The 16,833-nt window shown below is 49.5% G+C and overlaps 1 protein-coding gene across 1 annotated transcript in view; it reads right to left on the minus strand.

The window, feature by feature from the left end:
* The window catches only part of LIG1 (DNA ligase 1), a 381,450-nt gene that overhangs the window by 110,321 nt on the left and 254,296 nt on the right, over window positions 1–16,833 (minus strand). The window contains exon 22 of the mRNA XM_063435935.1: window positions 333–485. Coding sequence (XP_063292005.1) covers window positions 333–485 — 153 coding nt within the window. The remainder of the gene's footprint in view (window positions 1–332; window positions 486–16,833) is intronic.

A 16,833-nucleotide genomic window follows, 5' to 3' on the forward strand; every position in this document is an offset into this window, starting at 1 on the left:
TGGTCCCACCCATACAGGCAGTTATAAGTTTAAAGGGTAATCCAGCTGCTGCCCGTTCTCAGTATTCTCTTGCAACCTGTTTTTTGCTCTCTATCTGGTATAAACCTTAACATGTCTGTTTTTAACCAATGGGTTTCCTGTAAAAGGGTTATTTGAATACGTTCTCTTTTGAGAAATTCAAAAAGACGAGATCTCTTGAAAGGTGAACTTAGGCCTTGAACATTCAAGGATATAATTTTAACCATTCACTATATGTGTAAGTATCTTTTTCCTCTCCTTACCACGAATCAAGTTTTTTTTTTTGTTTTTTTTTTAAATAGTTTTTAACCAACCTTGCAAATTGTCTGATATTCCTCACTTTCTTCATCATACGATGCAAGCAGGAAGCCTCCATACATGCCAGTTCGTTTTCCTTTTCCTAGGTATGCACCAATTACAACTAGATCCAGAGTATCACCAACACCTTCTAAGTAATCTTTCTTCAGCTAGAAAAGGGGAAAACAAATGGAAAGGATTGTGCAGTTATTACATGGTCAATCTGTAATTGCTTCATAAATATATTTTCCATTTTTAGTGGTTAAAATAAACTACAGAAAATATTGATTTTGGCAGTTTTTAATTGAAAGATTTTTTTTATTTTTTTTTTTACAGATTAACAGTTTCTCAACTTTTACATAGACCTTTTTTAATACCATAATTATGCATTTTACAAAAAAGTTAATAACAATTGTCACATTGACAATTGTCACATTGAAAGCCTTAGCTCTGGAAGAGACAGTAGCAGCCTCACTCTGCAGGCTAAAAAAAAAAGCAAGGAAATTTGATTTTTTTTCATATTTACCCATTTCACCTTATGATTTTCACATCCAATTCAAGGGGGACACTAATCAGAGTCATATCTACAGGAATGCTGGAAAAAGTGCAATGGGCATGCCTTGACAGATTGACACATGAGTAGTTGGAAGATTTATTCACCTTGCAACATTGTGAGGGGGAGGGAAGGGAGGAGAAAAGAGAGGGAACCAGGTCAGTGTGATTCATGCAGAGCAGGCTCTGGTGTTAGGTTTCTCTCTCCTGCTGCACAATGATGCCCTGTTTCTGGCATTAGGGGACTGGTCTGAAAAAAAGATGGGTAGGCAAGGGGGGTAGGGGAGTGTGTTGCTAAAAAACGTCACTAGCTGAGTGACATGCCCGACAATACAATTTGACCAAGTTTATAGTATGTTTATAAACATTTATTACATTTTTTTTTTTTTTTTAAATATATATTACAAAGGTTTTTCTTGCTTTATTTTGGTTTGTGTATTTGTTTAAAAAAGTGTTTGCTAGCTGGTTTAACCCCTTAACGACAGCGGGCCTACTATGGGGTAATTTTTTTGGGGGTAATTTGTCCTTGGGGAACCAGTCCTAAATGCCGGCGGGTGGCATAGTACGTCTACTTTTGTAAATGGTATGCCATCATGGAGGCAATTCTTATTCCTGGGCTACCATTTGGTCTGAAAAGCAACATAATCAGTCGGGCAAATTTCAATGGGTATAAACTGAAAAATGTAACGTGCTATATATGACCCTGTAAATTTCCAAAACACCATAAAACCTGTATATTTGGGGTACTGTTTTACTCGTGAGACATCGCTGAATACAAATATATGTACTCTATTGCAGTAACAGCTAACAGTATTATGCTATTCACAGTTAAAATGCCATGCAGAACTAAAAAAATAAAATGTCTTAATTTCTCAATTTTGTTTATATTTTATTCATATTAAATTATGCTTAATATACAAATATTTGATGTGACATGAAAGCCCTGTTTCTCCTGAACAAAATAGTTATAGGGTGTTTTGGAAAGTTACAGGGTCAAATATAGCATGTTACATTTTTCAGTTTATACACACTGAAATTTTGCCTTTGATACCATATACCCAGGAAAGATAATTATCCCCATGATAGCATACCATTTGCAAAAGTAGACAACCCAAGGTATTACAAATGGGGTATGTCAAGTCTTTCTTTAGTAGTCACAAACACTTGCCAAAGTTAGCATCACCCATCTAGCCCATAAAGTTATGAAGAAGAAAGAGTAGATAGAATGGGTCAAAGTCATTAGGGTGATGGGAAAAAACGTAAAGGGACACTATAATCACCATAACAACTAAAGTTTAATGTAGTGGTTCTGGTGTCTGTAGCATGTCCCTGCAGGATTTTCAATGTAAACACATTGAGGCAGTGTTTAGATTGGTGCCTAGTAACACCTCTTTTGGAATACACACAGAGCAGCAATAATGTATAGCATAAACATGTACTATGTAGGTAGAGATTAAGTTGTATCTCAACGGATAAACTGCACATTATTAAAATACAAAAAATATATAAACAGAGTGGTCAGACGTGTCTGATAAACTTAGCGTGGATGTGAATAATGAGATAATAAACAAAAGTATGTGTCACAAAATATGTCAAACACGTCTAAGCTAGAATCAGAAATAATGGTACATTCAGAATGTAACCAGACATGTGCTGTTTAAACGATAATGTGAAAAACCACTGGGATACAAATCATTAGAGTGTGGCTGCATCTAGCCATCTGTAGAGGGAAACTACAAAAAATAACCAAATAATCACAGACAGAGAAAGCTCATAGCTAATCAAGCTGATAATGGGCATAAAGCTACAAGTGCACATGGGGAAGTCCCTATACATATGTGGTGTAACTGCCCTGGAAGGCGTGTAACTAGTCAGCCTATACCCAAAACGCATAGGACATGTAATCTGACTGTATTCACAATACATTTGAACTTGGTTGACAAGTCCAGTGGGAGCTCTCCTTCATGACCATTGCTTACATCAGGCTGGAGATTGCTCCTTGGCAAGTACTTCTGAAAGGTGTGTGCAGGACCCTGGATTGTATGTGTGTGTCTATATATATATATATTCCAGTTGTGACACTAGATCCCGCTTGAAGTCCAGATGGGAGATACCACAAAGGGTAGTTGAGAATAACAGGGCTAAGATCCTGTGGAACTTCAAGATCCAGACAGACAAGCAAATGCTGGCCAACTAACCCGACATTGTGGTGGTAGACAAGGACCGGAAGACTGCAGTCATGGTGGATGTAGCACTACCCAGTGACTATAACATCAGGAAGAAGGACCATGAGAAGGTGGAGATAACAAGTACTGAAAGAAGAGCTAGAAAGGATGTGGAAAGTGAAGGCAGTAGTAGTCCCAGTCAGGGGTGTATCCTGGTTTTGTGCTGCCCTAGGCAGGACAAAACTCAGGCGCCCCCACCTCCCCCCGCGCCACCCCCACCCAACCTTTCCCCCCGCCCCGCATTCTAAATACACACACACACACTCGCTAACAGAAACACACACACACTAACAGACACACTCACTAACAGACAAACACACTCACTAACAGACACACACTCAATCACTAGCAGACACAAACTAGCAGACACACACACTCACTGACATACACACACACACTCACAGGCAAACACACACTAACAGACACACAGTCACACACACACTAACAGACACAGACACACAGTCACACACTAACAGACACAGACACACAGTCACACACACACTAACAGACACAGTCACACACACACTAACAGACACAGACACACACACACTAACAGACACAGACACACACTAACAGACACACACTCACCCACCCACATTAACACATTTTTAAAAATTTATTTTTAACACATTTTTTAAAAAAAAATGTAACAAATTTTTTTTTTTTTAACACAGTTTTTAAAAAAAAATTTAACACGTTTTTTTTTTTATTTATTTGTAACACATTTTTTTAAAATTTATTTTTAACACATTTTTTTTTAACACCCCCCCCCGCCTCCTTACCTTTGGGAATGCTGGGGAGGGGGGTGTCTCTTCCTCCCTGGTGGTCCAGTGGCTGCTGGGCGATCGGGCGGCACTGCCTGGCGGGCGGGCGGGCGGACGGCCGGCGAGGGAGCACTTCCCCTGAGCTGTCTGCTCAGCTCCCTCGCCAGCCTCAGAGTGAGGCTGGGAGCCGGAATATGACGTCATATTCCGGCTCCGCCTCCCAGCCTCACTCTGCGGCTGGCGAGGGAGCTGAGCAGACAGCTCAGGGGAAGTGCTCCCTCGCCGGCCGTCCGCCCGCCCGCCAGGCAGTGCCGTCCGATCGCCCAGCAGCCCGCCGGCATGTCTTTTAGCCGCAAGGCTAACAAGACATTTGCCTTGGGCATTTGGGGGCGGCTTTTTTTGCCGCCCCCTGGAAAATGCCGCCCAAGGCAAATGCCTTGTTTGCCTCGCGGCAAATACGCCCCTGGTCCCAGTTGTGATAGGAGCACTCAGGGCTTTGACTCCCAAGTTGGGGTAGTGGCTTCAACAGACTCCAGATGGGACATCTGAGATCGCTGTCCAGAAGAGTGCAGTTCTAGAAACAGCTAAGACACTGTGCAGAACCCTCAGGCTCCCAGGCCTCTGGTAGAGGACCCAAGAATGAGGAATAAACATACCACCCAATAGGGGTAAGAAAATCAATTTTGTTATATTATATAAGATAATATAAATAAGTGAGTAATTTCATTCTAACTGTATTTTGATGTTACTATATGTCTATCAAAATTGTCCTAGAATTAAACTATCTATATCTATCTCAATATATATATATATATATATATATATATATATATATATATATATATATATATATACACACATCTATATTTATGTAATCTTTTCACATAATTATGTGATGTTATTAATTATAATTTGAGGCAACTGCCAGTCAACCCAGGTAGAAAGTCCAGAGAATTTAATTTGCAAGCCCTATATTTAACTTTCCAGGATACCATAAAACCTGTACATGGGGATACTGTTATACTCACGAGACATCACTAAAGACCAATATGAGTGTTTTTAACACCCATAGTTAAAATACATGCATAACTAAATGTGACGAAACCAACCTCGCCACTGGGCCCTGGAGAAGCCTGTTTGCCAGCCTCCTTCCTCATGACTATGGCCCCTGGAAGATTGTGCCCCTGAAAACTTATTAACTTTTATTGGGCCCTTTAAGAACCGTCTGGGGACATAGTGTGACTTTGCTGAACAATACCCCTTTAAGACTATGTCCCCAGACCTGTAAAATAACTTGCCCCTGGCTCTCTCCCACTTGGTTCAGTAAATAGGGCTTACTGAACCAAGTACCACACAGGCAGACCACCCAGAAGTTAAAGTGTGCAGGCAATTTACCTCCCAGGCTGTGAGGTTACTGCAGGTTAATTGAAGAGTGCTGGGTGGCCGCCATTCGGCAGCCGAACACGTGGCGGCGGCCATTTTAGTCATTCGAATGCGGTCAGCGGTGTATGCTAAAGATTCTGTGGAACCAAAATCGGCTACACATTTTGCCGAACACCGCTGACCCTTACCTTCTCCCATACTGAACTTGCAGCTCCAGAGACTAAGTCCCGTTCGAAATGGTCGTTTTTCGGCATGAAATTGACCGGCCGCACAGCCCAAATCTATGGAACTGTTTTGGGCAGGAAATTGTGCTTGCGGTCGGTCATAAAGGACTTCCAGCTAACTTTTGATCCACTGGAGGGATTTGGCTGATTTTTGGAAGTGTTTATGTTTGATGTATGCTGAGTCTGAATATGCAACTTTTATTGAAATTGAATGTATGGTTTTAAAGTTACAGTGTGTGTGTAAAAACTGTATTTTTATTGTATGTAATAATTGGTTTAACTGTTTATCTGAGGGGAGGAAATGTGTGGGCTGCACCAGATGTGTGATTGGTGATTTTATACCTCCCCCTGGGAGTGTCCTATTTGCATGTAACCTCAATAAAAGCCAGGCTGGATGAGCCAGTCCAGAGTTCCTGTTTTACCCTCAAAGTGATGTGTCGTCTCGTTATTGGGGGGAAGGATTCGTTGTATGCTGTTCCAGTTTGACTGCTAGGAGTGTAAACTTATCGTATGGTTTTTCCTATTCGGCTGTATACAGCATTCATATGCTAGAGAAGATTTCTATGCTTCTCAGAGTCGGTGGTTGTGGTGTCTGCTGTAGTGCTTGAAGTCCTCAGGAGCGCTAGGAGCATCCTTCAACGGAGGTACCCAGTCGGGGTGCCAGGCGATCCGTTACACTAAACAAATAACATTTCGTAATGTCTCAACCTTTAGATTTCATTATCCATTATTAAATTAGGTTTCATATATAAATATTTATTGTGAAATGAAAGGCCTGTTTCTCCTGAACAAAATTATATATAATAATGCGTGGGTGCACTTAAAGGATCACTATAATGTCAGGAAAACAAAGCGGTTTTCCTGACACTATAGTGCCCTGAGGGTGCCCCCACTCTCAGGGTCCCCTCCTGTGGCACTGAAGGGGTTAAAACTCCTTTAGCCAGCGTGGCCTAGCGGTCCGAGAAGATGGCAGCTTGATCCCTGAGCTCCCCGCTGGCTCGGCTTGTAACCTCGTTTAATCCGCACTCTGACCGCAGTGATGGGTAAGACTCATCGAGCCTCACACGCCCAAAGACCAGGGGATCCCCCAAAAGGAACCCCGACCCCGACAATGAAACGATACCTGCTCGCACAGGCGGACTTGGATCCGCAGGCCTCAAATGACTCCACTGAGTCGGACATTTTCTCCCAGCGTTCCCCAACGGGAGAGCAGGCCCTTGAAACGCGGGTGACAAGAGACCCTGCGATGCCGGACCTGATGGCCCTGCTAAAAGACTTACCCACGAAAACCGACCTTAAGACAGCCAACGCTGAGTTGCACTCCTCGATCACGGCGGAACTCCACGCTCTGAGAGAGGACTTACAAGGCCTCAACCAACGAGTATCGCAGATTGAAGCGGACTGTGACCACATGGCAGTGGCACAGGCTGCTAACACAGACATGCTGCAGCACCATACCACAGTGATGAGACAGATGGCCCTGCATATAGAAGACCTCGACAACCGGGGCAGACACCAGAACATTAGGGTAAGGGGGGTCCCAGAGGAGTTGGACACCAAGGCCCCAGTACAGAGTACACTGATGGAACTTTTCAATAGGCTCCTAGATAGGCCGCCACAGACGCACATAGGCTTTGTTAGAGCGCACCGGGCCCTGAGACCCCAAGGGCCCCCAGGGGGACCCCCCAGAGACATCATTTGCTGCTTGGAGAGTTTCCAGCTTAAGGAAGAGATCCTACGCAAAGCGCGGGCCGCGGACAAGGTGTTGCTAGAAGGGTCGGACATCCAGCTATACCCAGATCTGTCCCCTGCTACACTGGCGTACCGGCGAGCCCTGAAACCTTTCACCAGGCAATTGCAGTCCGCCAACCTAAGGTACCGATGGTGCTTTCCCACAGGCCCCTTCATGGTCACGGGTGCAGAAGACTTAGAGACGCTTCAACGCGAGTTACATCTGCCACCGGAGAAGCTAATATGGCCGAACCCGCTTAGATTTTACACGGAAGGTCCTAGGCCTCAAGGCATGGGTCCCAAACCCCAACGACTACGGAACCCCCGCATGCAGACGATAAGACCAGCGGGAACACAGAACTAACTGTATCACCGACCCTGCCGCTCCCTGGGATTCTGACGAAACACACCAAGCCTTGAAAGGGAGGACTTGTATGCATTTTTCACCCTCTATTTTCTCTTTGTTGCATCCATACCGCTCCGAACATCGCCATTATTCTGAGCTTATCCACTCCGTTCCTGGGACTTACAGTTGGCTTTCCGCCTCCAAACCATGGGCCCGTGTGGAGCAGTCAGCGGACGAACGACCCGGAGTCTGGGGACAACCTTCCTCTTCCCGCTCCATTACCGCAAGTATGCCTAAGGGGACTAGGGGGGTACGGGACTACACGCTTCCCCACAACATAAGGACAGTGGGCCGAATAATTGGGGAGGGGGAGAGGGGGTGGCCCCGGGCCCTACCGAGTGGCATACTCTGCCTAATCATGGCATGGAGGGAGGGAGATAGACACTTTTCAGCCCTGGACTTGTCCCCCCTTTTTATGCGTGGAGTTAGGGAGGACTACATGAACCACCCCTATAGTCACCCCGAAAGGCTACAGCCCTTAGGCACAACCTATCAGGACAAACTGGGACGCTAACCGGCAAATGTCACCATACCACCCACACGAGACGGGAGAGCCAGCCACATAAGCACCAGTAGAGGGGTTATGCGGCCCACGCAGTTATACAGTGGGTCCCCTCAGACTTTATAGACCGTTGCTGCTCTCCCGGCTATCTTGATTTCACCCTTGCCGGGTTATAAGAGGGTTTCAGGAGAACACTAAGCTGGGCCTTCTAGGGGCCACTTAGACATATATTGTAGCATGTAGTACAGGGACCGGATGGCTGATGATGGTCAGGGCCGGGCTTGGGTGGAGGCATGTCACGGAGCCTAGGTGGGGGGGGGGGGGGAGTAAGGGGATGCATATGACCTCCGGGGGAGACCAAGGTGAAACTCTCACTACTCTAAGCTAGGTGGTTTTCTTTGACCCTAGATAATTAGGAATCACCCAGAGACCGAGGGGGTGGCGGGCGGGGCACACTTAGACGAAGGACACCATGTTACATCGGTGGGCCGATCAGTCCACAAACTGCGGTCATGACACAGACCCTGCAAACATTTGCTTATAGAGGTACATCATAGGCTACACTCCCTGCGTAGTGAGCCAAGAGGCGGGGAGACGGGATGTCCTGACTGGGCGGAACTCCGGGGGCTCGCAGAGGCACGTGACGATCTTTCTGGGAGCGTCCTGGGCCCACTGGGTTCTGCCCACTTGGGGCCTCTTGGACTCCTTTGCTACCCTACTGGTTGGAGCGTTCTAACCCTAGGTGAGCGGTGCACCCCTCCTACCTACGGGAGGGGGGGGTGATTACTGCCCTCCAACGCTCAACTCCATTTTTTGTATATAGTGTTACTCATCCGTGCCCAGTTTCTAGACCCAGAGGGTACGTTCCTTCCCCTCTCACCCTCTGACCTTCCCGGTTTTCCCCAAGTTACCCTATCCCGTACTTGCTGTACCTGACGACCGGACAGAAGTGACCGTATCACCTGTGAGCAACTGACACACACCCAGTATGTCTCTAATACCGGCCCCACTCACCATTTTCACACTGAACACTAGGGGACTAAACACGCCAGAAAAAAGGGCTGGAGCCCATAAGGACTTTAGGACAGCACGAGCATCCATAGTGTTTCTGCAAGAGACCCATTTTAGGGCAGGCTCACGACCCACGTTGACGAACCACCACTACCCCAGGGGGTACTATAGTGACTTCCAGGGAGGTAAATCCCGGGGCACGGCAATACTCCTGCATAGACACCTCCCATTTATAGAAACTGGGGTCCTGACGGACCCGGAGGGCCGCTTCCTGTTCCTCAAGGGGACGATCGCTGGCACTGTGTATACTTTAGCCAACCTCTATGCCCCCAACCGAGGGCAATATAAATTCTTGGCTAAGACGCTCCGCACACTGGCGGGTTTCCAGGAAGGCATACTAATAGTGGGAGGGGATCTAAATGTAGCGTTAGACCCCAAGTGGGACTCCTCCTCGGGCCACACACACATCCCCTCACAATACCTTACAGCCATTAAAACTCTCCTGGCCAATAATAAGCTAGTAGACTGTTGGAGAGCCTTCCACCCCGACGAAAAGGATTTCACCTTTTATTCCCACCCTCATAACTCCTACACCCGCATAGATTATCTACTAGTCCCCAGCTACCACATACCGCTAGTCTTACAGGCTGACCAAGGCACTGTGACGTGGTCGGACCACGCCCCAGTGATCATCAAATTACACTCCCCCCTCCACAGGCCCAAGATCTCCAAGTGGAGGTTGAATGAATCATTGCTTACAAACCCTACGATCACCTCGGACATAGGGGAGACACTAAGGGAATATTTCGCCTATAACACCTGCGAACAGACCTCCCCCACCATACGCTGGGAGGCACATAAGAGCGTCATCAGAGGCCACTTCATCCAAAAAAGTGCGCTCCTGAAAAAACAGAGGGAAGCCCGCATGGCTAAATTGCTATCGGACCACACACGTACATAGACAGGATCCGAGACAAGGCGGGGGTCCTACACAGACACCCGGCCAAGATCCAGGAAATCATCCGCACATATTACGCAGGGTTGTACTCCCTTCCACGCCCCCACACCGACGCCCAGTCACGATCACTTAAGACCTCAATAGATGACTACCTACAGACCCATACGCTCCCTTCTCTGACGGCGGCCACGGCCGACCAGCTGGATGAACCTATATCTATGGGGGAACTAGCGCTAGCTATTAAGTCCATGAAACCGGGCAAGACACCGGGTCCAGACGGCCTGCCCATCAAATATTACAAAAGCTATGCCGAGATCCTATACCCCCCACTCCTAGACATGTTCAATGCCATCAGGGAGGGACACGAACTGCCCCCACAAGCGCTCATGACACACATCACTATAATCCCGAAAGAGGGTAAGGACCGGGAGCACTGCGGGAGCTATCGGCCCATATCCCTTATAAATAACGACATCAAACTGCTAGCGAAGGTCCTGGCGACCCGGCTCCAGGTGCACGTACCCTCTCTGGTCCATCCGGACCAGGTGGGGTTTGTGATGGGCAGGGAAGCCAGGGACGACACCATAAGGGCCCTTACTATAATGCACAAAAAAACAGGGGACGACACGGGCCTTCTCCTGCTGTCCACGGACGCAGAGAAGGCCTTTGATAGGGTCTGCTGGACGTATATGTTCCAGACACTGTCACACTTGGGTGTGGGGCCGTACCTGCAGGGATGGATCAAGGCCCTGTACACTCACCCGACGGCACACGTCCTGGTCAATGGGGCGCCAACCGAGGCGTTCCCAATTCACAATGGAACGAGACAGGGGTGCCCCCTATCTCAGTTGCTGTTTGTCCTGGCCCTGGAACCCCTGCTCAATACTATCCGCCATCACCCAGACATCAAGGGAGTACACATAGGAGATACACACCATAAGCTTGCCGCGTACGCAGATGACCTCCTATTCTTTATAACACACCCAGAGATCTCCCTCCCCAATCTAGTACAGGAATTCCAGACCTTCGGCAGGTTATCGGGGTACAAGATCAACTTCTCCAAGTCATATGTTTTAAATGTCAGCGTACCCGCAAGGAGAACGACGCAGCTCCAACGCAGCTTCGCGCGTTCCAGTGGGCCGCTGATAAAATCCGCTACCTCAGCACCTGGCTGACGGTTAGGGAATCGGAGCTCTTTACAGCAAATTTTGCCCCGATACTGGCTAGATTCCAAGCAGACATGAGGGAGTGGGCCCTACCGCACATCTCCTGGCTGGGCAGAATCCAAGTAATTAAAATGAACCTGCTACCGAGATTACTCTACCTCTTTCAGGCTCTGCCCATCTCGATCCCCACCTCATTCTTTACCACACTTCGACAAGCGACATGCTGCAGCACCATACCACAGTGATGAGACAGATGGCCCTGCATATAGAAGACCTCGACAACCGGGGCAGACACCAGAACATTAGGGTAAGGGGGGTCCCAGAGGAGTTGGACACCAAGGCCCCAGTACAGAGTACACTGATGGAACTTTTCAATAGGCTCCTAGATAGGCCGCCACAGACGCACATAGGCTTTGTTAGAGCGCACCGGGCCCTGAGACCCCAAGGGCCCCCAGGGGGACCCCCCAGAGACATCATTTGCTGCTTGGAGAGTTTCCAGCTTAAGGAAGAGATCCTACGCAAAGCGCGGGCCGCGGACAAGGTGTTGCTAGAAGGGTCGGACATCCAGCTATACCCAGATCTGTCCCCTGCTACACTGGCGTACCGGCGAGCCCTGAAACCTTTCACCAGGCAATTGCAGTCCGCCAACCTAAGGTACCGATGGTGCTTTCCCACAGGCCCCTTCATGGTCACGGGTGCAGAAGACTTAGAGACGCTTCAACGCGAGTTACATCTGCCACCGGAGAAGCTAATATGGCCGAACCCGCTTAGATTTTACACGGAAGGTCCTAGGCCTCAAGGCATGGGTCCCAAACCCCAACGACTACGGAACCCCCGCATGCAGACGATAAGACCAGCGGGAACACAGAACTAACTGTATCACCGACCCTGCCGCTCCCTGGGATTCTGACGAAACACACCAAGCCTTGAAAGGGAGGACTTGTATGCATTTTTCACCCTCTATTTTCTCTTTGTTGCATCCATACCGCTCCGAACATCGCCATTATTCTGAGCTTATCCACTCCGTTCCTGGGACTTACAGTTGGCTTTCCGCCTCCAAACCATGGGCCCGTGTGGAGCAGTCAGCGGACGAACGACCCGGAGTCTGGGGACAACCTTCCTCTTCCCGCTCCATTACCGCAAGTATGCCTAAGGGGACTAGGGGGGTACGGGACTACACGCTTCCCCACAACATAAGGACAGTGGGCCGAATAATTGGGGAGGGGGAGAGGGGGTGGCCCCGGGCCCTACCGAGTGGCATACTCTGCCTAATCATGGCATGGAGGGAGGGAGATAGACACTTTTCAGCCCTGGACTTGTCCCCCCTTTTTATGCGTGGAGTTAGGGAGGACTACATGAACCACCCCTATAGTCACCCCGAAAGGCTACAGCCCTTAGGCACAACCTATCAGGACAAACTGGGACGCTAACCGGCAAATGTCACCATACCACCCACACGAGACGGGAGAGCCAGCCACATAAGCACCAGTAGAGGGGTTATGCGGCCCACGCAGTTATACAGTGGGTCCCCTCAGACTTTATAGACCGTTGCTGCTCTCCCGGCTATCTTGATTTCACCCTTGCCGGGTTATAAGAGGGTTTCAGGAGAACACTAAGCTGGGCCTTCTAGGGGCCACTTAGACATATATTGTAGCATGTAGTACAGGGACCGGATGGCTGATGATGGTCAGGGCCGGGCTTGGGTGGAGGCATGTCACGGAGCCTAGGTGGGGGGGGGGGGAGTAAGGGGATGCATATGACCTCCGGGGGAGACCAAGGTGAAACTCTCACTACTCTAAGCTAGGTGGTTTTCTTTGACCCTAGATAATTAGGAATCACCCAGAGACCGAGGGGGTGGCGGGCGGGGCACACTTAGACGAAGGACACCATGTTACATCGGTGGGCCGATCAGTCCACAAACTGCGGTCATGACACAGACCCTGCAAACATTTGCTTATAGAGGTACATCATAGGCTACACTCCCTGCGTAGTGAGCCAAGAGGCGGGGAGACGGGATGTCCTGACTGGGCGGAACTCCGGGGGCTCGCAGAGGCACGTGACGATCTTTCTGGGAGCGTCCTGGGCCCACTGGGTTCTGCCCACTTGGGGCCTCTTGGACTCCTTTGCTACCCTACTGGTTGGAGCGTTCTAACCCTAGGTGAGCGGTGCACCCCTCCTACCTACGGGAGGGGGGGGTGATTACTGCCCTCCAACGCTCAACTCCATTTTTTGACGAACCACCACTACCCCAGGGGGTACTATAGTGACTTCCAGGGAGGTAAATCCCGGGGCACGGCAATACTCCTGCATAGACACCTCCCATTTATAGAAACTGGGGTCCTGACGGACCCGGAGGGCCGCTTCCTGTTCCTCAAGGGGACGATCGCTGGCACTGTGTATACTTTAGCCAACCTCTATGCCCCCAACCGAGGGCAATATAAATTCTTGGCTAAGACGCTCCGCACACTGGCGGGTTTCCAGGAAGGCATACTAATAGTGGGAGGGGATCTAAATGTAGCGTTAGACCCCAAGTGGGACTCCTCCTCGGGCCACACACACATCCCCTCACAATACCTTACAGCCATTAAAACTCTCCTGGCCAAGAATAAGCTAGTAGACTGTTGGAGAGCCTTCCACCCCGACGAAAAGGATTTCACCTTTTATTCCCACCCTCATAACTCCTACACCCGCATAGATTATCTACTAGTCCCCAGCTACCACATACCGCTAGTCTTACAGGCTGACCAAGGCACTGTGACGTGGTCGGACCACGCCCCAGTGATCATCAAATTACACTCCCCCCTCCACAGGCCCAAGATCTCCAAGTGGAGGTTGAATGAATCATTGCTTACAAACCCTACGATCACCTCGGACATAGGGGAGACACTAAGGGAATATTTCGCCTATAACACCTGCGAACAGACCTCCCCCACCATACGCTGGGAGGCACATAAGAGCGTCATCAGAGGCCACTTCATCCAAAAAAGTGCGCTCCTGAAAAAACAGAGGGAAGCCCGCATGGCTAAATTGCTATCGGACCACACACGTACATAGACAGGATCCGAGACAAGGCGGGGGTCCTACACAGACACCCGGCCAAGATCCAGGAAATCATCCGCACATATTACGCAGGGTTGTACTCCCTCCCACGCCCCCACACCGACGCCCAGTCACGATCACTTAAGACCTCAATAGATGACTACCTACAGACCCATACGCTCCCTTCTCTGACGGCGGCCACGGCCGACCAGCTGGATGAACCTATATCTATGGGGGAACTAGCGCTAGCTATTAAGTCCATGAAACCGGGCAAGACACCGGGTCCAGACGGCCTGCCCATCAAATATTACAAAAGCTATGCCGAGATCCTATACCCCCCACTCCTAGACATGTTCAATGCCATCAGGGAGGGACACGAACTGCCCCCACAAGCGCTCATGACACACATCACTATAATCCCGAAAGAGGGTAAGGACCGGGAGCACTGCGGGAGCTATCGGCCCATATCCCTTATAAATAACGACATCAAACTGCTAGCGAAGGTCCTGGCGACCCGGCTCCAGGTGCACGTACCCTCTCTGGTCCATCCGGACCAGGTGGGGTTTGTGATGGGCAGGGAAGCCAGGGACGACACCATAAGGGCCCTTACTATAATGCACAAAAAAACAGGGGACGACACGGGCCTTCTCCTGCTGTCCACGGACGCAGAGAAGGCCTTTGATAGGGTCTGCTGGACGTATATGTTCCAGACACTGTCACACTTGGGTGTGGGGCCGTACCTGCAGGGATGGATCAAGGCCCTGTACACTCACCCGACGGCACACGTCCTGGTCAATGGGGCGCCAACCGAGGCGTTCCCAATTCACAATGGAACGAGACAGGGGTGCCCCCTATCTCAGTTGCTGTTTGTCCTGGCCCTGGAACCCCTGCTCAATACTATCCGCCATCACCCAGACATCAAGGGAGTACACATAGGAGATACACACCATAAGCTTGCCGCGTACGCAGATGACCTCCTATTCTTTATAACACACCCAGAGATCTCCCTCCCCAATCTAGTACAGGAATTCCAGACCTTCGGCAGGTTATCGGGGTACAAGATCAACTTCTCCAAGTCATATGTTTTAAATGTCAGCGTACCCGCAAGGAGAACGACGCAGCTCCAACGCAGCTTCGCGCGTTCCAGTGGGCCGCTGATAAAATCCGCTACCTCAGCACCTGGCTGACGGTTAGGGAATCGGAGCTCTTTACAGCAAATTTTGCCCCGATACTGGCTAGATTCCAAGCAGACATGAGGGAGTGGGCCCTACCGCACATCTCCTGGCTGGGCAGAATCCAAGTAATTAAAATGAACCTGCTACCGAGATTACTCTACCTCTTTCAGGCTCTGCCCATCTCGATCCCCACCTCATTCTTTACCACACTTCGACAAGCGATGGGAGCCTTTGTATGGGACGGGAGGAGACCCAGACTAAAATACGCACTACTCACCCAACCTAGGAACAAAGGGGGCCTAGCCCTACCCGATTTCCGGCAATACTACAAGGCATGCCATCTGCAACGGGTAGTGGAGTGGTCTAAAACTGGGGTCAGTAAATTATGGAAACAGGCGGAGGAGGGGTTGGCTGGGATCCCAGCCGCCCTCATCCCGTGGCTCCCCGGGGGGACCGACGGAAAGGAAACACACTACTCCACATACACGAAAGCGACGCTGAAGGTATGGAGAGGGAGTGTCGGCAGACACACACTCTCCACATACCCGTCCCCACTGCTCCCCCTCACACACAATCCAGGCTTCCCACCAGGCAAGGACCCTAGGGCACTGAGGGCCCTGGTGCAATGCCCAATGCCGAGGCTGAGACATGTGTGCTCCGGTCAGGGGCTGAGGTCCTTCTCTGACTTGTGTGGTGGTGACCCTAACCAGCCGTTCACGACCCACTTCCGATACGCGCAACTAGTGAGCTACACCAAAACCCTACCACGGGCAGGAGCTCTCACGAGGGGACTCACTACCTTTGAACAACTCTGCGTAGACCCTGACCCACTACCACATGGTATTTCGCAGCTTTACACCCTCCTACAAACACACACACCCACACCACGTTTTATGGGTAAATGGGAGGAGGCCCTTGACCATACATTCAGCGCAAGGGAATGGGAAAAGATATGTGAGATCACACACCACTGCTCCATATTTAGTAAGAGCCAGGAGATAGCTTATAAGATACTCACGCAATGGTACTGCACCCCAGACACAACTCAATACATACATACATGCCCATGGGACCAACATATGCAGGAGATGCACAAATGCACCGGGTACATCTATACATATTTGGTGGGCTTGCGAACTCATCCAACCGTTCTGGAGGAAGATACACACAATCACATCCCGCTTCTCTGACAACCCACCACCATTAGAACCTGCAGCAATGCTGCTCCACCACACGACTATACCGATTTCTAGGTACAAAAAATCGCTTACAATCCGTATCCTAAACATGGCCAAGCAAACTATACCACAATACTGGAAAAAGAGTGAGACTCCTTCCCTTCTCAAGTGGTTCACCCACATGGAGGAGCTGAGAGCGGTGGA

The sequence above is a fragment of the Pelobates fuscus genome, chromosome 11 (genome assembly GCF_036172605.1).
Source record: "Pelobates fuscus isolate aPelFus1 chromosome 11, aPelFus1.pri, whole genome shotgun sequence".
Taxonomy (NCBI): domain Eukaryota; kingdom Metazoa; phylum Chordata; class Amphibia; order Anura; family Pelobatidae; genus Pelobates; species Pelobates fuscus.